Source organism: Ptychodera flava, chromosome 4 (genome assembly GCF_041260155.1).
Source record: "Ptychodera flava strain L36383 chromosome 4, AS_Pfla_20210202, whole genome shotgun sequence".
Classification (NCBI taxonomy): domain Eukaryota; kingdom Metazoa; phylum Hemichordata; class Enteropneusta; family Ptychoderidae; genus Ptychodera; species Ptychodera flava.
In genome coordinates, this window is record NC_091931.1 from 3,098,045 (window position 1) to 3,124,408 (window position 26,364).

The window sequence follows — 26,364 nt, forward strand, 5'->3', positions numbered from 1 at the left end:
TCGAGTTAATACTCACAGTTGTTGATCCAATCTCTCACAGAGCTCGAAGAACCCCTCGGATTTAAACTTGACATGAAGCTGCCCTATCCAAACCTGCCATGTATGAACAAAGAAGAGAACAAAGGAATTGAAAAGAGCGCCATGAACGTTGTTAATGATTTGCGGACAAACATCACATGCATAAAGTATGGACTTTGCAACATAACAGGAGTACGGGTATGTCACTTACGCTTTGTCTCTGCATTACATGTTCAAGTTGTAATGACGTTGTGAGCTTAGGAATCAATGTGTAACTCTTTTTTGATTAAACGCCGTTAAGCAATTTGAAATTCGTCGGTTGACAACAGATTGTAATTTACAAATTGCAAAAATTCCACTGTTGTTGACAATGTCATCCTGGCACCACAAAAACTAACTTGTATATATATATATATATATATATATATATATATATATATATATATATATATATATATATATATATATATATATATATATATATATATATATATATATATATGCAGTCAAAATTTCATGCCGGCACACACACAGACACACACAGACACAGATATAAATCCTTGTAACTGTCCATCTTTGCACATGACATGGTAACTATCTGTAGCTGTCTTAGAGAGAGAGAGAGAGAGAGAGAGAGAGAGAGAGAGAGAGAGATTTGCTTGGGGACATTTTGTGCGCGTTAGGAGGATATCTTAAGAGATGACCAGCTGTTACAAATATATATTTATTGTTTCCTTGTTTCAGGTTCATTCTTGTGATGCGAATGACCAGTCACGTGGATTCATTGGACGAAGAAGGAGACAATCTGAACCGGAGCCTTACATTGCAGTTCAACTGGAATCTGTACTCAATGACACGGAAGGTATGAACACTTCTGGTGAAAAAGAGTGTGGTATCATGAACGTTATAGTCAGTTTTATATGACCATTTTGCTATATTTTAAAAATTTTCATTACTATTTTATTGGATAATTTGAATGTGGAGAGATGAATGAATGTAATACTTCACATGTAATATTTTTGTAAAAGCCCTCATATTGTAAAACAAAAGTTCAGTCCTGCTAAAAATCCATATCATTTATCCTTATAGATGATGAAAATATTACGCGTGTCCGACGGAGAAGCCAAACACACGTTTCCTATGATACAGCTGTAAATTCAATGATGAATTCTGCAGACCAGTTTCTCAAAGTTTTGAAGAAATTATCAAGTTCAGGAGATCTGGCTATCAGCGTAAGAGGTGTACAAGTTGAACCGGATATGGAAAACAATGCCGCTGATGGCTGGGATGAATGTCCTGCTGGTTCGATCGAACTTGGTGATGGATTATGTGGTAAGTCGTGTTATTGACTTGGTTAATTGATTAGAACTCTATGGCCTTCGTCATTTGCATGCCAGCAGTGGTTCTTGTTTTATCTCTATCATTCTCAGACATAATATTGAAAGGCACTTCTCAAAATTCACTTACCGTTTGTCCAAAACCTCTTATTGAACGCATTCAGCTGCACTCATTACAATATTGACAATTATTTTTTTACTCCGTTTTCTAAAATGACAAGTCAAAATCTCCAATGTCGAAATCTTTCCTCTCACAGTATGCATTACATAGAGTTTCATTTAACTTTGTTTGTTGCACTATCATACCAGTGGAGTGCGGCGTTGGTACCTTCAGAACATGGCCCAGCGAATTTCCAGACCCTGTATGTCTAATGTGCCCTGAAAATCAATACCAGGATGAAGAAGCACAATATGAATGCAAACCATGTCCGGATGGAACTATTGCAGATGGCGAAGGAAATAAAAACATCACCGACTGTTACGGTAACATTTTATTCTGAAATCAAAGATGGATGTCTTTTTCTTTTTCTTCAGCATCTATCTATCTATTTTTCTATCTATCTATCTATCTATCTATCTATCTATCTATCTATCTATCTATCTATCTATCTATCTATCTATCTATCTATCATTCTATCACTCTATCTATAGCTATCTATCCACTATCTATGTCTGACTGCCCTTTTATATATTTCTGTCAATATATATATTATATATATATATATATATATATATATATATATATATATATATGTCTGTCTATCTACCGTCTATCGGTTTCTGTTTTCTATCTGTCGATCTATATATAATTTTAGATAAGAAAATCGTTTATAGCTTCAAAGTTATTTAGAAGTAGACTAACTATGACTTTGCAGTGTCTTTAAATTTCGTTTATTTGCATGAAAAAAGATACGGTCTCAACATTTTTTCTTACCGCTTTTGATAAAACAATTACTGACGTGTATCTTCATTCGGTGCTTTAGTTTCTCGTTCATGTCATTGAAAGTCAATGATGGAGGAATATTTAATAACTACGCTGAAGTGTAATTATATGAATATAATTGTGTAAAATCAAACTAGTTTTTAATTCAAGTAGCTTTCCACCCTAATATGCACTGATCACATGATTTGAATACATGATCAAGAAGTGCACATCTGTGGGGAATTTTTCTCTCTGCAAAATTAGTATTTCTTTGTGCCCGTTTTCTGGTGACCACAATTTGAACATCCCTTACATAGATCACAGACAAATAGACACAGTGTTTTCTATTTGTCTGTGCATAGATTCAATAAATCGGAATCTGCTTTTTGTCATGAAATTATTGAACGTAAAGCAGTATGGACGATTTTCATGAATCAACGTCATTACAGTAATGACCTTCAAAAATTACCAACAAAGAGATCGCTCTCTTCAAATGTTTTACTCTGAATTCCAGTAACATTTTCACTTTTATGACTTAATTATTTTCACACAGTTCCTCCAACTGAAGTTTATCCAACGAATGAAACCGTGACAGTAGGAGTTGATGTCATTCAAGAAAAGAAAGATATCAGGACAACAATTGTAGTCGTTGTGGTTTCTTTGTCAGCTCTGGCAATTATTTTTACCATATCGGTATTTGTAATAAGGTAATTATGTTATTGAGATGTTTGTATTGTGGCAATAATAAGGTAATTATGTTAATGAGATGTTTGTATTGTGGCAATAATAAGGAAAGAAGTATATTATGACGTAATGTTCTTGAAGCAATGCAGTAACTTTTCTGTTGAAGCACCGTGTGGTCATTCTACACATGAAATACAAAAATGCATTTTGGTATCTGTGTCACCCAGTGATCTCTGAAAACCTGTCTAACAATTCGTTTTTCGTTTGTCGCTAATAGGGCTAAGACTGCTTCCAAGCAATCTGGTAAATCCATTGTAGAACAAGACGAAAAGCAACAGAAATCTTCACCGGAAGCGGAAATACCGTCCAGTCGTGCAGTCTCTCCAGGTATCATCTCTGCGTTTGGTGTTGAGATGGAACTGGACGAAGTATCAGACGTACGAAAAGACGAATAATAACCTACGACTTCTGATAAAAACTTTGGCCACCCCATTAGGTTTAGGTGTAGAACAATGGTAAACACGTAACACACAAATATTGCTGGAATATTTTAGTTTGAGTGTTCAGTAACCTGCTAGATATTAATTTTATTTTACTTGATTGTTGAATAATAATATTATCTATGATGTACAGTATATATAATATATTTCGTAATCAATCAATGATAGCATTTACATGCATATTGTGACGAATTAAAACTCTTTCGGGTTTTGCTGACATGGTCATTTTTCGGAACCCAATTGTAAGTACAGTTTGATATTCGAATAGTGTTCGTATCCAATTTGATTTATTCAGATCTCAGTTTCGATGACCGAATTATTTTACCGAATAAAACCATAGATCTGTTTCTCGCTATCTATCACCTTGGAATCCTATCTAACCAGACATGTATAATAAGTTTGTGACATCATTTCAATTAATAGATTATGCGGACACAGCAGCTGAAAGAGGACAGGATATTCTGAGAATTGTACATTTCAATCAATTCTTGCTGTTGCAGGAAGCGTAGAGGTAAACTATATCTCTGTGCATATAGTGTAGTTTTATCCGTCCAGATTTTCAGTTTTGTCAGTTTTTCAATTTTCTTGTTTATTGTGTGTTTGTAAGTGTTTATTTAATTCGTTCGTTTGTTTGGTTTTTTTTTAAATCTACGTCATAAGTTTATATTTACCGTGCTCGATTTGCATCGGATACTTTTCATTTGAAATCGGATCACGCAACGTAGAATTATTCTTTTTTAAAATACCTGATATTTTGTCTCTATAAAAATGAAAATTACAATACGTACATGTTTTTATTCTCTGAGGGTTCTCTCATGCACAGGGCGGTCAAGGATTTATTCTTAATCAACTATAACTGATGATTCAGCAAAACTGCCAATTTTCTATTTTGCCTCAAAGTGTGTCGTCGATGCGATAATACAGACTATGGCGCAATAAATTTGCATTTATTCAAATTTCTTTAAAACCTCTCACGAAAATAATTTAATGACTTGTACTCAAGGAGTAGTCTAATATCGTATTTGTTTTGTTGTGTTGTTTCCGACTACTGTGGCGCTGTTATCACAAGATGGCCGTCATACAAGCGATTCCTCAAATAGGCAGGGTCTTGAAGATGGATTTTGTATCACTCCCTGCAACTCAACTTTTTTGTCTACACCAAATAAACGAAAAGTCAAGTTATTAATACTCGTGTTAGCGAACACACAATACAGTAGATTTAAATTCATTATGATTTGTATCGTAGATTCCTCAGTTAAGTCTACCATTTCTCCCATATGTAGACAGTACAGATTCACAGCCTAGTTGTAAAAATTCTGAAAGCGTACACTATTCTTTTAATTCTCATTTTAAATGATTTGGAAAATTATAGATGATTGGAGAGGAGATATGATTTTTGTACAGTTTTTATGAAATAAAAGGATACTGATTTTTTTCCAATGGAAGTGACTAAAGAAATTTGCATGCAAAATTTTCTCAGAGAATGGCCCCTTCAATTCGTCATAACTTGCTGCCTGAAAGAATGGCATTTGTTATACAGAATGTGACTTTTATGGTTGTTTAATGGTTATTTTGGAAACTTTCATCGAAATATCTTAACGTACTTTTACTAGATATTATTTAATAATTATTCTGATGCTGCACATTATTGCCTATATGCAGAACTTAAAAAACTTATAAGAATAATTGCTGCACATTATTGCAAAATTGACAAAGCTATAAGAAAGGTAACCTTCAATGGTGCAAATCAAAGAAAATTGTGGGTAATTTAATGTACTTGCACGTTCTCAATTGAAATTCCATAGGCAGCCGAAACACAAAATATGCAAATGAAACAAACAGGTGCTATATAGTACAACCGTCAACATACAGAGGTCAAAGTTGACTACTATTCCAGAACACGGTCGAGATAAGGAGCTGACGTAATCTGCAATACTGAAAGTCATGTTTCACGATTTATTCACTCAACACCAGTAAAGGATATCGGTTGTACTCCTATAGTACATAATATATTGTCCACGGTGAATGTGTAAGGGTACAAATGATTTTCCATTTTTTGCTCCACTCGAATGATGCCATCGGTCAAGTTTCTTATTTCATTAATTCAGTATTTATTTATCGTGGATCGCATCTCACCCAAAAGTAAACAACAACGACTTGTAGTCGAAATTTCTGGTTGATTAGAATTTGTGACTGGTGCCAGGAAAAGAGCGGACATAAAATTATTGTCATAAACAAGCGGCCTTTCACGCTATCTATTATAGCCTTATAGGAAAACTCGAAATATTCTAACTAATAAATGTCCCTGAGGTCGACACAGTTAGGTAAATTTACCATAATTGCCAAATAACTGTAAGAAGAAGAGAACAGCAAAGTGGTTTTGGGCATTTGTATTTTCTGTAAGGTTCGTGTGTACGGATTTCTTTAAGCTAGAAAGACAAACTGAACTGTGCTTCTGCCAGCAGTTACTACGGAAACAATGTTCGGGAATTTTAATGTGAAAATCATAAATTGCTGGGCGATTATACTTTCGCATACTTTTTCCTGTTTACTTTTCCTTGCATTGACTGATAAACGACAATCTGAACGTTTAGGAATCTGCTGAAATTCGAAGCAAGACTGTTCTGTCAGCATAACAAATTGTTTTAGTTGACACTTCAGAAATAAAAATAACGTCTTGTAGAAGGCATTCAAATTATAAAGTATATTTCATCGCAAACCCGGAGGTAAAAGACAAAGCTAGTAAACATACAAACATCACAAGCGAACAAGTAAACGTGGAGCTTGGCTAGTTATATAACTGATGGCTCTAGCAAGTAAGACGTTTTTTCTAGTAGGGCAAGCTATCTCTCATTTTTAGTCCCCACGGACACCGTCCGGGGGGACTTATAGGTTTGGTCATGTCCGTGCGTCCGTGCGTGCGTGCGTCCGTCCGTTCACGCAGATATCTCAGAGACGCCTGGAGCGATTTCGTTCAAACTTGGTACAAGGATAGTACCCTACCTCATACAGATGCACGTCGATTTGTTTCACAATGCGATCAAATTTGGCCGTGTTAGAGGACTTTTTAGTTTTCACCTCCATAGACTCCCATGTATAAGGCAGTCCATAGACTCCCATGTATAAGGCAGTCCATAGACTCCCATGTATAAGGCAGTCCATAGACACTCCATGTATAAGGCAGTCCATAGACTCCCATGTAAAAGGCAGTCCATAGACTCCCATGTATAAGGCAGTCCATAGACTCCATGTATAAGGCAGTCCATAGACTCCCATGTATAAGGAAGTCCATAGACTCCCATGTATAAGGCCAAGAAAAATAAAAATTTAGTTTCTCATGGTATTCATATTGCAAAAAGGACGCAGTGACACAGTTTTTAGTCCCCACAGATAAAGTCCAGGGGGCTCATAGATTGGGTCATGTCAGTCCGTGAGTCCATCCATGTGAGTCCATCCGTTCACGCAGATATCTCAGACATTTTGACAAAATGTCACGTGACCTTGGTGACCTTTGACCTCAAATATACATATTTGTCCAAAACTCAGTAACCACAAGTGCTACACCCTTCATATTTGGTATGATGGGACACCTTATGACGCCACATATTGTACATCTAATTTTGAGCGAGCCAATAGAGCTAGAGGTCTGATTTTTGGTATATAGGGATAACTTAGCAATACAATTTTTTTGACGAAATGTCATGTGACCTCGGTGACCTTTGACCTCAAATATACATATTGTCCATATCTCAGTAACCACAAGTGCTACACACCCTTCATATTTGGTATGATGGGACACCTTATGACGCCACATATTGTTCCTCATTACTTATGCACATATCTAATTTTGAGCGAGCCAATAGAGCTGGAGGTCTGATTTTTGGTATATAGGGATAACTTAGCAATACAATTTTTTTGACAAAATATCATGTGACCTTGGTGACCTTTGACCTCAAATATACATATTTGTCCATAACTCAGTAACCACAAGCGCTACACCCTTCATATTTGGTATGATGGGACACCTTATGACGCCACATATTGTTCCTCATTAATTATGCGCATATATAATTTTGAGCGAGCCAATAGAGCTAGAGGTCTGATTTTTGGTATATAGGGATAACTTAGCAATACAATTTTTTTGACAAAATGTCACGTGACCTCGGTGACCTTTGACCTCAAATATACATATTTGTCCATAACTCAGGAACCACAAGTGCTACACCCTTCATATTTGGTATGATGGGACACCTTATGACGCCACATATTGTACCTCATTAATTATGTGCATATCTAATTTTGAGCAAGCCAATAGAGGTAAATGTATGATTTTTGGTATATAGGGATAGACTATAGGATAGAAATTTTTTGACAAAATGTCATGTGACCTCGATAACCTTTTACCTAAAATACACGATTATGTCAATAAATAAGTAACCACAAGTGCTATGTCCTTTATATTTAGTAGGATGGGAGACCTTATGACAACACATGCTTTACCTCGTTAATTATGCCCATATATAATTATGGGCAAGCCAATAGAGCTAGAGGTCTGAATTTTGGCATATATGGATTAATTAGCAATACAATGTTTTTTTTTCAAAATGTCACGTGACCTTGATGACCTTTGACCTTGAATATGCATATATATGCATAACTCAATAACCACAAGTTCTTTACGCTTCAATTTTGATAGGATAATAGACCTTAAGATGTCACATCTTGTACCTCATTTATTATGCACATATGTATTTCTTGGCTGGCCAATACAGCTAAAGGTCTGATCTTTTTTCCCGATTTAGAACCATAACTTAGACATGCCTCTTGTTTCAAATTGGGAACAATGACATAGACCTATGTGTCCATAGATCTGAACATATACAATCCAGTGATACTTCTTAATGACCTCATTTCCCTGCCCCATCAAGACTTATACTCCTATTACAAGTGGGGACTATGTCATTGTCAATGACTTGTATGTAATGGTTTTCCTCGTCCCAATGGACGACATCGACAACAGTGAACAAGGCTAAATACCAGAAATGTACACCTTCATCAGATTCTCGTCAGTTTAAGGAAAATATGAATTACAGATTAATTCGTTTTTACGCATGAAAGGTTTCTATAAAATCATTCTTGAGTTTTAGAAAACGGTTTTAAATACGATGGTCTCAATCGGATTCGAACTCACAAAGAACGGAACCCAGTGCTTCCTGTACTTCAAACGCCAACTGGTCCGTAAAACCCTCTGCTGGTCCTGCGCGTGTCCAGTATAAGTCGCTCAGTTCCTTTGAATTAGCCGCCTCTTAACCAGATCAAAAGCTATAAATTTTTTGTTTATAGTCCAAACTAAAATGCTTTATATCTGTTTATTTCTCCATTAATCCATCAAGATTACGGCAGTAATCAGTGAAATAATATTCATTACAAATAAGAGTAACAGGGCGGGGTTAAAACAGCTTCATTTTAGCTTTGTGGAGGCTCAAAGTCTGCAAAACAAGTCACAAAAAGGCGATCTGCGCTCTTTCTTGCTTAAACGGCGAAAACGGGGTGTAAGTGTGCATCGTTAGAAAATAAGGATTGTGCAACTTATAACGTTGAACCACAGAATCCGGACGTTGTTAGCAGGAACAAATTTCGCCCTTATCCTTTCACCGATGCGTTTGCTTGCAACTCAGAATCATAAATGAATCGCAAGTCAGAACGGTTCTACAAATAGTTGACACATAAATTTCATTGATTTTATCGTTTTGAATCTTTATTCCAACGGATCGAGGAAGTTATACCTGCCTGAATTTCATTCGCTATCGGCCATATCAACCAAAGCGTTCATTTTAGCTTGAATTTTTTTTAAACGAATGGTGGGTTAAGGGGATTAAGTCAGTCTGTCAAAATCTCGCGATGTACTAATGGCCTGAAAGATAACGTCAACAGTTAGCTAACTTGTATGGACAAACGTGTTGTCACCGATCGAGAAGGTGAGTGAAGTGTTCTGTAGAAGAGGAGGAAACCATTGATAGAAAATACCTGAACTTTCTCCATTCCCATTAAAACTGATAATGCCAAATCCGCTGTCCGAGAGCGCATTATCTAAAATATTAAAATTTCCAAATCTTATTACTATAACGAGATCAAGAAGGTGAGTTACATGTTATTTTTTGTGCACTGCAGTCGATTACGTCTTGGTCGCTGCATTGTGCCGAAGAGGACACACAGCGTGATCGGACAATTTACTGTTTTGTCAATATCACAAAACTAGTTTGCTCACGTGGCATATGTCGCAGCGATGTCTGTGTGTCTGTGTGTCTGTCTGTCTGTCTGTGTACTCGATATCTCAAAAACGGCTCATCAGATCAGAATCAAATCTGGTACATAGATTCAGTTTGCAAATGGCAAGAACTGATTAGTTTTTGGTGGGTGTGGCTTGCTTACTTTTTGCTCATTTGCATAATTAATGATTTTAGAAAAAACGGATATATATTGACAACAACTGCACACAATTTGATGAGATTTGCTACAAATGTTGATCACATCAAGATATATCAGCTGTGAAAGATATTAAGGGGTGGCATAAAAGATAATGGATAATTTGCATATTTAATGAACTTTCCTCATTAGGGATATATATCTGATTTGACTGGATCAAAGTTGACAAAACTTGGTATGTATATTGAAGATACTATGATTTAACATTATTGAAAGTCATTAAGCATTTTTACTTCATCAAACTCTTAATTTGCATATTTAATGAACTTTTGAAATTAGGGATATTGATTTGAATTGACTTGACCAAAATTGATGAAACTTGCTATGTACATTAAAGATACTATGATCTAACATTTTTGAAAGTCATTAAGCATTTTTACTTCAGTCAAATACTTATTTGCATATTGAATAAACTTTCCTAATTAGATATATATATCTGAATTGACTTGACCAAAGTTAATGAAACTTGCTATGTACATTGAAGATACTATGATATAACATTATTGAAAATCATTAAGCAGTTTTACTTCAGCCAATTCCCTATTTACATATTTAATGAACTTCACTAATTAGGGATATATATCTGAATTGACTCGACTGAGGTTGATGAATCTTGCTACATACATTGAAGATACTATAAAACAACATTATTGAAAGTCATTTAACTTTTTACTTGAGCCAATTTCTAATTTGCATATTTAATGATATTTCCTAATTAGGCATGTTTATCTATATTGACTAGACCAAATTCGATGAAACTTGCTATGTACATTAAAGATACTATGATACAACATTAAAAGTCATTAAGAATTTTACTTTAGCCAATTCCTTATTTGCAAGTTTAATGAACTTTCCTAATTAAGGGTATTTATATGTCTTGACTAGACCAAAGTTGACGAATTGCTTTATACATTAAAGATATTATGATACGAAATTATTGAGAGTCATTTAACATTTTTACTTCAGCCAATTCCTAATCTGCATTTTAATGAGAACATTTCAGTCAATTCCTAATTTGCATATTTTAATGAACTTTCCTGATTGGGGATATATACTTGGCTTTAGAATCTATCTGTAGTATATTATTCATTATGTTGATCATAACACTTTCAATGAAGTTGCAAACATGTGGCGAAGGTTCAAATTTACACATAACTGCAATATAATGAAACACGTGAGCATTTACAGTTCATATCTGGTTTTTATATTTGTATATGTAACACTTTGTTGTAAAGATGGAGTTTAACATTTTATCAACAACAGTGACATGTATTTTATTGTGTCAGATAAACAACCCATACAAATCTTTGAGACAATAAGAGTCTACCAAATTCACTATGTGTGCCGTACATCTCTGAAGTATTAACACAATTCTCGAAAACAAAAACCCAGTAAATCCATTGTATTCAGCATCTGAAGTAAGAATGTATCAAATTTTAAACATGTGAGACTGATACCGACCAGACTGACGAAGTCAACGAACTATGTGCTTTAGGACGACATGTAACTCCAAAACAATTTTATCGATCATAGGCCAACAACGTCCTTTTTAATCCGCCGATCCCTATAGTAACGCAGTCATAAATTAATTTATCCACTCTTTGCACTATGTAATTTGGTACAACAATCATTGACGCTAGATATGTAACAATGGAAACTTTACCGTAGAAGGTTAAATCTCTCTTTCCTCATGAATTTAAAGTATTCTCAAATTTTACAATTTTGACTCCCAATTTAATCTTTAACATTTCTTCTCACCCAAAAGTAAACAACATCGACTTATCGAAATCTCTGGTTGACGAGAATTCGTCAGAACCAAGAGAGACTGAAGAACTTCACCGCAACATTATGCAACATGCATTCTAGTTATTCTGTTTCTTGATTTTAAACTTCGTTGTAGTATGTCGAGCCTAAAACAATTATTACAAAATACAGGTTCCAGGTTATTTCTCGGCTTACGTGGGCAACTTTACTTTCTGCAATCTGACTGATGTCAGAAAAAGAGCGGACAAAAAATGATTGTCATAAACGGGCGGGCTTTAATGCTACGTATTCTGACCATAAGGAAGACGCGATATGTTCTATCTAATAAATGTCAGTCAGGCCGACACATTTAAGGTACATTTACCATACTTGCTACATAACGACAGCAAGAAGAGAACAGCAAAAAGAATTTGGGGCATTTGTAGTTTCTCTAAGGTTCGCGTGTGCAGATTATAAAGCTAAAAAGACAAAGTGTACGGTGCTTCTGCCAGCAGTTACTATGGAGACAATGTTCGGGAAGGGGCGTGATTTCTTCTTTGTTCGGATCGAGGGGGCACTTTTCAGCGACTAACACCCGGCCTTAAGGCAATGTTGTTAAACATCACGTTGGACAGCACATTTGCTACCAAAATCAACTCTCGATAAATTGTCAGAGCAAGCTTGTCAGTTACCTTTGACCTTTTTGAAAGTCGTTCTCGAAGCGTTTGTAATAAGCCTGTCTGTATATATTAACCTTACGCCTACACGAGCCAGTCTTTTAACATGACTCCTTAAACCATACCTAAGTTGCCAATGTGACGGACTTACAATGTAGTTGCAATTTCAGTCTCAAACCAACGGTTCAAACCTAATACCTTTAAATTAAATAAAGCTGGCCAGATTTCTCCTATGAAAGAGGATATATTCGTCTACGTAACCAAACGTTTTGTGTGGAATATGACCAGGTCTGAGAAAGCAGTCGGGAGACTAAGTCGTCTAATACTATAGATGACTACTTTATTACTAATGTAATAGACAGTAGCTTATACAGTGAAGCATAACACTTGAGTGAGAGACCGTACATAGAGTCCAGTTACGTGAAGTGTCTCTGTTGAGGGTAGGAACGTCTCTGATTAGGGAAGGCGAGGTTTCTCGTAGATAAAGCACTTTTGGCGGGAAATGTGTCTTTGAGTCACGAGAAAGGCACATGATGGATTAGACATATTGTCTTAGCAGATGGAATCTCTGGTTGGTAAAATAAACATTGATACGAAGCGGTGCCGCAAAGCTTAGTCTTAGGAGGAATGCTATCTGAGTATCTAGAGTGAGACATTGTACTAATAATGGCTTAATACAAGAATATATACATTCTCCCCGGCGGGAATATTTGGCAGTGTAATGAATGATTGCAAAATTTCATTGAAACGTAAAGTACTGAGTAGAAATTTTGGCAGTGAAACGTGCAATAAATGAGAAAAAGGTTCTATTCTATGGAATAATATTGAGTAAATAAGTCCAATATATAAGAGTATATAGTCCAATATATACGAATTCAGCTAAATCTTGAATTCTGCAACGGGCGATGGCGGCTGCAGTTCTGGTCGGTGGCCTCTCGCTGCTGGTTGCCTGGTTACCTGTTGTGTTTACGTGATCGTTGTTCTCTGTAGCTTGTTGTGCTGTGTTGGCGTTGATTTCCAGTGAGTACAGCTTGATGATGGGACGATTTGTATGTCCATTAGCAGTTCTGATTCCTGCAGAACGAATGATGCCGTCGTTTCTGTAGTTTAGCTTTTCTACGGTGGCTAATTCCCAGTTGATTCGGCGTGACGTGTCACTGTGTACAAGCACAATATCACTGATTCGAATGTCATTGCCCGTTAATTACCGTGTATTTTGTGGTGTTCAGGTAAGGCATTCAAGTATTCCATTGTCCATCTGCGCCAGAAATGTTCCCGTAGTTGAGTAATGCGCAGATTGCGTTTCTCATGTCATCTTCATTTCCGAATGACGGGTCCGAAATTTCAGTGTGGTCAACAAGTGGGCGTGGCACGTTTGTAAGGACGCGACCATAAGGCATATGCGAAGGGGTGAGCGATACTGCGTCATCCGAATTCGAAGACTGATAGGTGATGGGGCGGTTGTTCAGCGCAGTTTCTATCTCTGTAATTATAGTGTTCATTTCATCGAAGGTTATGAATGCACGACCCAATACCTTCTTGACAATATTCTTTGTCAGTCCGATCATGCGTTCCCAAAATCCATTAAACCATGGAGCGCATTTGGGAATGAAGGACCATTCTACGCGTTTGTTAGCCATGTATTGTTTTACATAGGATGAGTCGAAGAGTTCGCAAAGTTCATTAGCCGCAGAGAGATACGTAGTAGCGTTGTCGGAGATCATCTTCGAAGGTAGCGAACATCGAGCAGCGAAACGGCGGAAGGCGCGTAAGAATAAAGCAGTTGATAAGTCCGATACAAGTTCGAGGTGAATTGCTCGCGTAACAGCACAAGTAAAAAGACAAATATAAGCCTTTGTTTCCTTACCGTTATGAGGCGATTTGACGTAGAGCGTGCGTGCCTGTAAAGTCCACACCGGTAATGGTGAACTGTGGAGCTTCGTTCATGCGGTATTTCTGAAGAGGGGCTTGCACTGGATGCTGATACGGTTTACCAGTAACTTTCAAAGCGTTGTAGTACACATTTGTGCGCGGCTAAGATGACGAGTTCCGTAAACCAATGATGGGTTGCACAGTAAGTGAGGCTACCCACAATTCTCAATGATCCGTACACACGGAGATCACTCACTGAACTGGAGCAAATTTCTTCTGTACACAGAACAGCTCGGTCCATATGTCAAATTCTGGAACCATAGTTTTGATAATCATAATTCTCTAATTCTCACTGTGAATAATGAGAAGATCAACCCCTTTTCCGCAGAAGAGATAGCAATTTTGTGATTTTGTCGAAGTAGATTTTTGACAGTCTTTTTCATATTTCTGACATGTCCCTGTACCAAATAAAACAGATTTAATAGCAAAAATGGCCAGACTGTTACAGCTATAGAGACCCAATCTTTTTTCTGTTAAAAGTCTATTTCATATTTCTGACATGTCCCTGTACCAAATAAAACCAATTTCATACAAAGCATTGGATTTTTTATTCTGCCTAGCTAAAAAATTGGTAGAATTTGAGATTTACTGTAATGTGCAATGTTAAACTTTGGGGTATGGGGTAAGTTTTGGTCATATTTCACAAAAACTGTAATATACATTGCATGTTGCAATATGTCATCTTAAAGAAGAATTAATTGCCTTTCTAATGATACCAAACAAGTGAGGTTAATTATGTTAAACAATAAGCTCAGCAGATGACTTACAAGAAGACAGATTTGATGAAAATGCAATTGGGTTGCAAAATCGTGATTTTGTGGTACCCTTCAAAACATGACCATAACAGCTATTCCATCCCTATATTTTTTCTGTTAAAATTCCATTTCGTATTCTAGGGATCCCAAGGCTTCTGAAAAATACACGTCTGTTATCCTGTGGGGGGTGCAGGTAGGCCCCCTCTAGCCCATGGACTAATGTAGCCTGCCATCACAGCGAAGAATGTTGTCTTCATCTCAGAAGAGCGCGAGTTGTCTAACTAGCGTAGTTTTCCTAGTCTTTCCAAGGAGCGAGTATACGTCGGCGCAATATACTTCGAGTTGAACGTCTTTTATCTATTTGTTGCGTTGAAGTTCTCTTGCAGTTAGATATCCTGTTTTGCAAGCGTTGGGCTTCTTCAAGGTGGATACGAAGCGTAGTGCGATAGCGGATACGCGGAGTAGTTTAGTGAGCGAGCTGTATCTATTTGCGTCAACCACATGTTGGATTCCGATTTGAGTAGAGTGGGCGATGTCTTCAGGAGGAGCCACTGTGTTTGCATGTCCGTTATTTGCATTATCTCTATTGTCCGAGTCTGCGAGAAACACAGCAGTGTCATAGTTGTCAGATAATTTGCAAACTGGCCATTCACCACATTTGAGCCAGTCAGGCTCTTTCCACCTGAGCTTAAACTTCTCCAAGTTGCGTGTAGAAATTCCCTGTCTAAATAGGTCAGCAGAATTATCTTGCCCAGGGTAGTATTTACCTTTGCATGGGAATTTATGATTCTCTTTACTCTATTCACGATAAACAGCGGTAGTTTCTTACCGCTTCTTATCCAGCAAATAACGCTTTGATTGTCCAACCATAGGAAGCGACGTGTGATATTTACTTTATCTTTCAGCGCATCGTAGGTGAAACGGAGAAGTTTAGAACCCAATAAATGCAGCCATCAATTCTGATTGCGGTGGCGAAAGTTCCTTTGCAGGAGCGACGCGGGTCTTTGCCATAATTAATGCAGTCTGGCCCTTGTAGCGAAGGTACACCGACGCACCGAAAGCCTTGGTGCTTGCGTCAGCGAACACGTGTAGTTCATGTCCATCGCGTAGATTTGTACCTTCAGTGTAGTATCGATGACTGAAGGTAATGTGAGAACCGGCGTGTAAGTCGGTTGCTATGGGTGACCATTGTTTGATTAGGTGTCTCCCAGAGGTTCATCCCAGTCAAGTTTTCTTTTCCATAGTTCCTGTATGAACAGTTTCGCCTTTACGAGAACTGGCGATAGATATCTGTAGGGGTCAAATAAGCCTGCGGTTATTTGAGCAACTTCGCGTTTAATCACGAGGTCGGTCGAGGGAGGTTGCGTTTTCTTCATATAAGTCAATGTATCCCAGTCAGACTCCAAGTACATTCCAAAAACACCCACGTTGGTGTTCATTTCAAGTGTTTTGTCGCGTTTGGTGAGCGAGCGTACTTCATCATAACAGTTGGATGGCCAAGAGCGTAGTTTACATTAGGGAAGACTGCATTAACTCGCATGGTACCTAAAACCCGTGTCCTTGCCTGACCAACTCAGGTGACAAACAGAAGACTCTTAATCCCCCAAGGTGTGAATGTCCATTGTTGTGTTTATCTAATCCGGCTGGTGCTATTGTATTGCCATTGTAGGAAAGGCAGGTCTGTGAAATTGATCCTCTAGGGAAGTAGGGTATTCCTAAGTTAATGGAGCTTTCCCGTAATGAAATCCACCAGCAGTCATGATTTCATTCGCGTCGTTGTAGTATTTCACGGCGTCGGTCGCGTTTTTCTACTCCAGTAACAACGTTTAAATATCAACGTAAATATTATCTTTCAAATCAGTGGAAGTCGGAGTTGCGTCGTGTTTTTCCAAGTGAATTTTCACAACGGCGTTCAGAATAAACGAGAGAGCAGACCGCACCAAAAGAGGACCGTTTTGAATTGATAGACCTTGAAATTGCTTTCAGAGTTGCTAAGGTCTGATAGCCACAGGATTTTGGTGAATTTCCGATCACTTTCGTCGAGCGGACGTTGAGAAACGCTTGTTCAATATCGCTGAAAACGGAAGTCTCATTTCATCGAAATCTGAGTAGTATAGCTGCCATATCGTATAGCAGAGTAGGCCCAGTCTGTAAACAATCAAGGTATAACAGGAACCCTGTTATACCTTGCTGGTGCGTTCGTTGTTGACTCTGTCAAATTTTATCCGGTGATAATCTGGTGACAGCGTCCATAGATTAGTAATTTACCCTTGCTTACTTTGGCGAATTAGGCACTCACACTCATCAGATAATAGACGCAGTAAGGTGATAAAACGTTTATGCAAGATTGTCAAGGGCAGTGCTAAGTTAAGACCAAAATACTAATGGTTGGTAGTATAGGCCTATATCTTTATTAGCAATACAAAGAAACACCTACCCACCTCTGGGGACGGACACGGACACGTAGGCAACGCCTATGATGAGATAGGAACAACAGCCATTTTTGGAAGAGCGGTTTCTTTTATATCCGAGGTAGCCAAGTGTAGTTGAGCACAGGCCCATGGAACATTTCGTAGATCGTCGTCAGATGGGAAGTGACTGACACTGTGATGTGAGGCTGAAGGCCGAACCTCGGTACTGTATACAGTACGTCAGTACTGTATACAGTAGCGAGGTTGGCCTTCGGCCTCACATCACAGTGTCAGTCACTTCCCATCTGGCGACGATCTACAAAATGCTCCGAGGGCCTGTGTACTTGAGTAGTTGCCGCGGTGAGTTGAGCGTCATGTCATGGTGCGAAGCGTTCACGGTTCCGGATTAAGGTGAAAAATCAGCGTTACGTTGAGTAGGGGTGGGATCGCGTGAAGTTTCTCAAGTTGTAGAGGTGGGTCCCTGGTCCGATTTACAGAAAGAAGTGTGATGCTTTCTATCACATTTGCGGCATAATTCCTTTGGACTTACAGTCGCTGACTCTGTGTTTCCCGAGGCAATTGAAACACAGCCTGTTTTGTTTGACAATATCGTGTCATTTGAAGAATCAGTGACCACAGTGCAATCGTTTGGATAGTTGGTCCTCGGCAATAAGCGCAACTCTTTTCTTTCCGTTGAGTAGAGCGATGCGCGGCTGAGATAGTCGCGTTACTTGAGTAAAAGGCAGCGATACTATGCATTTAAGACTGAATTGATTCGTTCAATTCAGCAGCACGATTGTTGATGGGTGAAATAGTTCATCCTCTAATGGACGTTAAAGCATCATTAGCAGATCGGGTGAAATAGCTCATCATCTAATGGACATTAAAGTATCGTTAGCAGATTGGGTGGAATAGTTCATCATCTTATGGACATTAAAGCATTGTTAGCAGATTGGGTGGAATAGTTCATCATCTTATGGACGTTAAAGCATCGTCAGCACATTGGGTGGAATAGTTCACCATCTAATGGACGTCAAAGCTTCGTTAGCAGATTGGGTGGAACAGTTCATCATCTAATGGACGTTGAAGCATCGTTAGCAGATTGGGTGGAACAGTTCATCATCTTATGGATGTTAAAGCTTCGTTAGAACATTGGGTGGGATAGTTCCTCATAAAATGGACATTAACCCCTTGACTACCAAGGCCAATGTATTCCTATATACCAGGCCCCTTATGTAAATATTGATAAAATCTTGGGTGTTGTCATTGCATGAACACTGTTTAGAGTAAAAAGTAAGTAAGTACCAATAAACCATATATTTTCTGATTCAGCATGAATTTCCCACTCTTTCATACAAAGTTTTGTATTTCCAGGTCACGTGACTGATCACATGACACATCATGTGACCAGAGTTGGCAAAGAATATGAATATTTGAAGCATCATGACGTGTTTTGAATCCATAAAATGACGCAAATTTGAATACAGTTGTAATTTCATGGCATTGTCTTTACATATATGTAATAATTACTATCCTTTACTTTATTTATAGATGTACGTATTTAAGGTTTTTCTCACAAAAAGCAGAGTAAATGAACCATAAAAAACAGCATCTGACATGATTCTGTATTTGAAAATCAACACATTTTGTAAACATTTTGTAAACACCTGCTTTATGTCTTCCTTGCAGAAACATGCATCTAAAATGGTTATGATTTATCAAAAAATAATTCACAATATTTAAAAATACATTTTAGGGAACAACATATCACATGACAAAACACGAGACCAGTCATGTGACCAGTCATATTGATAATATGGCTGCTATAAAATTTCACTGGCTTATTAATAAAAAATTTTATTTCCTCTCGTTTCATTAACAAATATTGCTGATACTAGAACATATCTACATATAAATCGTTTGTTTTCAATAAATAAACATTTCATTTCATTAAAAAAACAAACCATAAACATATTCGCGATCGTCCGTACTTCTGAAAACTGTAAACAATCAGCGCGACGCTTCTGTGATCAGCCTGACCTTTCAGGGTCGAGGTCATGGGTCACGACATTTGCTTCCGGATTTTGGCCATACTCGGACGTACGGGGGCGCAATCACATTCAGGCCAGATTGGAATACATCAATCTTAGTTGCGCTGCGTGCCGATGCCAAAATTACGGGATTTTTAGCGACAAAAACGAAGCAAATACGCCTATTTAACTGTGCCGGATATATCCGGCACTCAAGGTATATAGTAATTCAATATGGCGCCGGATATATCCGGCGCCATAGGTAGTCAAGGGTTAAAGCATCGTTTAGCAGATTGGGTGGAATAGTTCATCATCTAATGGACATTGAAGCATCGTTAGCAGATTGGGTGGAACAGTTCATCATCTAATGGACGTTGGAGCTTTGTTAGCAGATTGGGTGGAATAGTTCATCATCAAATGAACGTTGAAGCATCGCTAGCAGATTGGGTGGAATAGTTCACAATCTTATGGAAGTTAAAGCATCATTAGCAGATTGGGTGGAATAGTTCACCATCTTATGGAAGTTTAAGCATCGTTAGCAGATTGGGTGGAATTGTTCATCCTCTTATGGACGTTTAAGCATGGTTAGCAGATTTGGTGGAACAGTTCATCATCTAATGGACGTTAAAGCATCATTAGCAGATTGGGTGGAATAGTTCATCCTCTAATGGACGTTGAAGCATCGTTAGCAGATTGGGTGGAATAGTTCATCATCTTATGGATGTTAAAGCATCGTAAGCAGATTGGGTGGAATAGTTCATCATCTAATGGACATTGAAGCATCGTTAGCAGATTGGGTGGAATAGTTCATCATCTTATGGACGTTGAAGCATTGTTAGCAGATTGGGTGGAACAGTTCATCTTCTAATGGACGTTGAAGCATCTTAAGCAGATTGGGTGGAATAGTTCATCATCTTATGGACGTTAAAGCATTGTTAGCAGATTGGGTGAATAGTTCATCATCTTATGGACGTTAAAGCTTCGTAAGCAGATTGGGTGGAATAGTTCATCATCTTATGGAAGTTGAAGCATCATTAGCAGAATGGGTGGAATAGTTCATCATCTTATGGATGTTGAAGCATCGTTAGCAGATTGGGTGGAATAGTTCATCCTCTAATGGATGTTGAAACATCGTTAGCAGATTGGGTGGAATAGTTCATCATCTTATGGATGTTGAAGCTTCGATAGCAGATTCGGTGGAAAAATTCATCCTCTAATGGATGTTAAAGCATCGTTAGAAGATTGGGTGGAATAGTTCATCATCTAATGGACATTAAAGCAGCGTTAGCAGATTGGGTGGAATAGTTCATCATCTAATGGACGTTAAAAGCATCGTTAGCAGATTGGATGGATAGTTCATCATGTAATGGACGTTAAAGCATCATTAGCAGATTGGGTGGAATAGTTCATCATCTTATGGATATTGAAGCATCGTTAGCAGATTGGGTGGAATAGTTCATCATCTTATGGACGTTGAAGCATCTTTAGCAGATTGGGTGAAATCGTTGATCCTCAAATAGACGTTAATCATCGTTAGCAGATTGGGTGGAATAGTTCATCATCTAATGGACGTGAAAGCATGGTTAGTAGATTGGGTGGAATAGTTCATCATCTAATGGACGTTAAAGCATCGTTAGCAGATTGGGTGGAAAAGTTCATCAGCTTCTGGACGTTAAAACATCGTTAGCAGATTTGGTGGAATTGTTCATCCTCTAATGGATGTTAAAGCTTCGTTAACAGATTGGGTGGAATAGATCATCAACTAATGGACGTTAAAGCTTCTTTAGCAGATTGGGTGGAATAGTTCATCATCTTATGGACGTTGAAGCATTGTTAGCAGATTGGGTGGAATAGTTCATCATCTAATGGACGTTAAAGCATCTTTAGCAGATTGGGTGGAATAGTTCATCATCTATGGACGTTAAAGCTTCGTTAGCAGATTGGGTGGAATAGTTCGTCATCTTATGGACGTTAAAGCATCATTAGCAGATTGGGTGGAATAGTTCATCATCTAATGGACGTTGAAGCATCGTTAGCAGATTGGGTGGATTACTTCATCATCTTATGGATGTTAAAGCTTCGTTAGCAGATTGGGTAGAATAGTTCATCATCTTATGGACGTTGAAGCATCATTAGCAGATTGGGTGGAATAGTTCATCATCTTAAGGATGTTGAAGCACTGTTAGCAGATTGGGTGGAATAGTTCATCCTCTAATGGATGTTGAAACATCGTTAGCAGATTGGGTGGAATAGTTCATCATCTTATAGATGTTGAAGCTTCGATAGCAGATTCGGTGGAATAGTTCATCATCTAGTGGACGTTAAAGCATGTTTAGCAGATTGGGTGGAATAGTTCATCATCTAATGGACATTAAAGCATCGTTAGCAGATTGGATGAATAGTTCATCATCTAATGGACGTTAAAGCATCGTTAGCAGATTGGATGGAATAGTTCATCATCTTATGGATGTTGAAGCATCCTTAGCAGATTGGGTGGAATAATTCATCATCTTATGGACGTTGAAGCATCGTTAGCAGATTGGGTGGAATAGTTCATCATCTTATGGATGTTGAAGCTTCAATAGCAGATTGGGTGGAATAGTTCATCCTCTAATGGACGTTGAAGCAACGTTAGCAGATTTGGTGGAATAGTTCATCATCTAAAGCATCATTAGCAGATTGGGTGGAATAGTTCATCATCTAATGGACATTGAAGTATCATTAGCAGATTGGGTGGAAGAGTTCATCATCTAATGGACGTTGAAGCATCGTTAGCAGATTGGGTGGAATAGTTCATTTCTAATAGCCGTTAAAGCATCGTTAGCAGATTGTATGGAATAGTTCATCATCTAATGGACGTTGAAGCATCGTTAGCAGATTGGGTTGAAAAGTTTATCCTCTGATGGACGTTGAAGCATCGTTAGCAGATTGGGTGGATTAGTTCACCATCTTATGGACGTTAAAGCATCGTTAGCAGACAGGGTGGAATAGTTCATCATCTTATGGATGTTACAGCATTGTTAGCATATTGGATTGAATAGTTCATCATCTAATGGACGTTAAAGCATCATTAGCAGATTGGGTGGAATAGTTCATCAGCTTATGGACATTAAAACATCAATAGCAGATTGGGTGGAATAGTTCATCATCTTATGGATGTTGAACCATTCTTAGCAGATTGGGTGGAATAGTTCATCCTCTTATGGACGTTTAAGCATCGTTAGCAGATTGGGTGGAATAGTTCATCATCTAAAGGACGTTAAGCTTCGTTAGCAGATCGAGTGAAATAGTTCATCATCTAATGGACATTAAAGCATCGTTAGCAGATTGGGTGGAATAGTTCATCCTCTAATTGACGTTGAAGCATCGTTAGCAGATTTGGTGAAATCGTTTATCCTCAAATGCACGATAAAGCATCGTTAGCAGATTGGGTGGAACACTTCATCAACTTATGGACGTTAAAGCATCATTAGCAGATTGGGTTGAATAGTTCATCATCTTGTGGACATAAAGGCATCGTTACCAGATTGGGTAGAATAGTTCAACATCTTATGGACGTTAAAACATCGTTAGCAGATAAGGTGGAATAGTTCCTCATCTTATGGACGTTAAAGCATCGTCAGCAGATTGGGTGGAACAGTTCATCATCTAATGGACGTTAAAGCATCATTAGCAGATTGGGTGGAATAGTTTATCTTCTAATGGACGTTAAAGCATCGTTAGCAGATTGGGTGGAAAAGTTCATCAGCTTATGGACGTTAAAACATCGTTAGCAGATTGGGTGGAATAGTTCATCAGCTTATGGACGTTAAAACATCGTTAGCAGATTGGGTGGAATTGTTCATCCTCTGATGGACGTTAAAGCTTCGTTAGCAGATTGGGTGGAATAGTTGATCAGCTTATGGACGTTGAACCATTGTAAGCAGATTGGGTGGAATAGTTCATCATCTAATGGACGTTAAAGCTTCGTTAGCAGATTGGGTGGAATAGTTCATCATCTAATTGATGTTAAAGCATCGTTAGCAGATTGGGTGGAAAAGTTCATCAGCTTATGGACGTTAAAACATCGTTAGCAGATTGGGTGGAATTGTTCATCCTCTAATGGACGTTTAAGCTTCGTTAACAGATTGGGAGGAATAGTTGATCAGCGTATGTACGTTGAACCATTGTTAGCAGATTGGGTGGAATAGATCATCATCTAATGGACGTTAAAGCTTCGTTAGCAGATTGGGTGGAATAGTTAATCATCTTATGGACGTTGAAGCATCATTAGCAGATTGGGTGGAATAGTTCATCATCTTATGGATGTTGAAGCATCGTTAGCAGATTGGGTGGAATAGTTCATCCTCTAATGGATGTTGAAACATTGTTACCAGATTGGGTGGAACAGTTCATCATCTTATGAATGTTGAAGCTTCGATAGCAGATTGGGTGGAATAGTTCATCCTCTAACGGATGTTAAAGCATCATTAGCAGATTGGGTGGAATAGTTCATCATCTTATGGATGTTGAACCATTCTTAGCAGATTGGGTGGAATAGTTCATCCTCTTATGGACGTTAAGCATCGTTAGCAGATTGGGTGGAATAGTTCATCATCTAAAGGACGTTAAAGCTTCGTTAGCAGATCGTGGAATAGTTCATCATCTAATGGACATTAAAGCATCGTTAGCAGATTGGGTGGAATAGTTCATCCTCTATTGACGTTGAAGCATCGTTAGCAGATTGGGTGGAATAGTTCATCATCTAATGGACGTTAAAGCTTCGTTAGCAGATTGGGTGGAATAGTTCATCATCTAATTGATGTTAAAGCATCGTTAGCAGATTGGGTGAATAGTTCATCATCTTATGGACGTTAAAGCATCGTTAGCAGATTGGGTGGAATAGTTCAACATCTTATGGACGTTAAAACATCGTTAGCAGATTGGGGAATAGTTCATCAGCTTATGGACGTTGAACATCGTTAGCAGATTGGGTGGAATAGTTCATCATCTAATGGACGTTAAAGCATCGTTAGCAGATTGGTGGAATAGTTAATCATCTTATGGACGTTGAAGCATCATTAGCAGATTGGGTGGAATAGTTCATCATCTTATGGATGTTGAAGCATCGTTAGCAGATTGGGTGGAATAGTTCATCCTCTTATGGACGTTAAACATCGTTAGCAGATTGGGGGAATAGTTCATCTCTAATGGATGTTAAAGCTTCGTTAGCAGATTGGGTGGAATAGTTGCATCAGCTTATGGACGTTAAAGCATCATTAGCAGATTGGGTGGAATAGTTCATCATCTTATGGATGTTGAAAGCATTCTTAGCAGATTGGGTGGAATAGTTCATCATCTTATGGACGTTGAAGCATCGTTAGCAGATTGGGTGGAATAGTTCATCATCTTATGGACGTTGAAGCTTCGTTAGCAGATCGGGTGGAATAGTTCATCATCTAATGGATTTAAAGCATCGTTAGCAGATTGGGTGGAATAGTTCATCCTCTAATTGACGTTGAAGCATCGTTAGCAGATTTGGTGAAATCGTTTATCCTCAAATGCACGATAAAGCATCGTTAGCAGATTGGGTGGAACACTTCATCAACTTATGGACGTTAAAGCATCATTAGCAGATTGGGTTGAATAGTTCATCATCTTGTGGACGTAAAGGCATCGTTACCAGATTGGGTAGAATAGTTCAACATCTTATGGACGTTAAAACATCGTTAGCAGATAAGGTGGAATAGTTCCTCATCTTATGGACGTTAAAGCATCGTCAGCAGATTGGTGGAACAGTTCATCATCTAATGGACGTTAAAGCATCATTAGCAGATTGGGTGGAATAGTTTATCTTCTAATGGACGTTAAAGCATCGTTAGCAGATTGGGTGGAAAAGTTCATCAGCTTATGGACGTTAAAACATCGTTAGCAGATTGGGTGGAATAGTTCATCAGCTTATGGACGTTAAAACATCGTTAGCAGATTGGGTGGAATTGTTCATCCTCTAATGGATGTTAAAGCTTCGTTAGCAGATTGGGTGGAATAGTTGATCAGCTTATGGACGTTGAACCATTGTTAGCAGATTGGGTGGAATAGATCATCAACTTATGGACGTTAAAGCTTCTTTAGCAGATTGGGTGGAATAGTTCATCATCTTATGGACGTTGAAGCATCGTTAGCAGATTGGGTGGAATAGTTCATCATCTTATGGATGTTGAAGCTTTGATAGCAGATCGGGTGGAATAGTTCCTCCTCTAATGGACGTTGAAGCATCGTTAGCAGATTGGATGGAATAGTTCATCATCTTATGGACGTTGAAGCATCGTTAGCAGATTGGGTGGAATAGTTCATCATCTAATGGACGTTGAAGCATCGTTAGCAGATTGGGTGGAATAGTTAATCATCTAATGGATGTTGAAGCATCGTTAGCAGATTGGGTGGAATAGTTCATCCTCTAATGGCCGTTAAAGCATCGTTAGCAGATTGGATGGAATAGTTCATCATCTAATGGACGTTAAAGCATCATTATAAGATTGGGTGGAATAGTTCATCATCTTATGGACGTTGAAGCATAGTTAGCAGATTGGATGGAATAATTCATCATCTTATGGACGTTAAAGCATCGTTAGCAGATTGGGTGGAATAGTTCATCATCTAATGGACGTTGAAGCATCGTTAGCAGATTGGGTGGAATAGTTAATCATCTAATGGATGTTGAAGCATCGTTAGCAGATTGGGTGGAATAGTTCATCCTCTAATGGCCGTTAAAGCATCGTTAGCAGATTGGATGGAATTGTTCATCATCTAATGGACGTTAAAGCATCATTATTAGATTGGGTGGAATAGTTCATCATCTTATGGACGTTGAAGCATCGCTAGCATATCGG

At 38.2% G+C, this 26,364-nt stretch overlaps 1 protein-coding gene across 1 annotated transcript in view; it reads left to right on the forward strand.

Annotated features, from left to right (window-relative positions):
- LOC139130690 (uncharacterized) overlaps positions 1-4,901 on the forward strand; it is a 50,282-nt gene extending 45,381 nt beyond the window's left edge. Inside the window, exons 47-52 of the mRNA XM_070696441.1 lie at positions 41-216; positions 763-880; positions 1,108-1,350; positions 1,665-1,838; positions 2,831-2,984; positions 3,239-4,901. Coding sequence (XP_070552542.1) covers positions 41-216; positions 763-880; positions 1,108-1,350; positions 1,665-1,838; positions 2,831-2,984; positions 3,239-3,416 — 1,043 coding nt within the window. The 3' untranslated portion in view covers positions 3,417-4,901. The remainder of the gene's footprint in view (positions 1-40; positions 217-762; positions 881-1,107; positions 1,351-1,664; positions 1,839-2,830; positions 2,985-3,238) is intronic.
- The last annotated feature ends 21,463 nt before the right edge of the window (positions 4,902-26,364 follow it).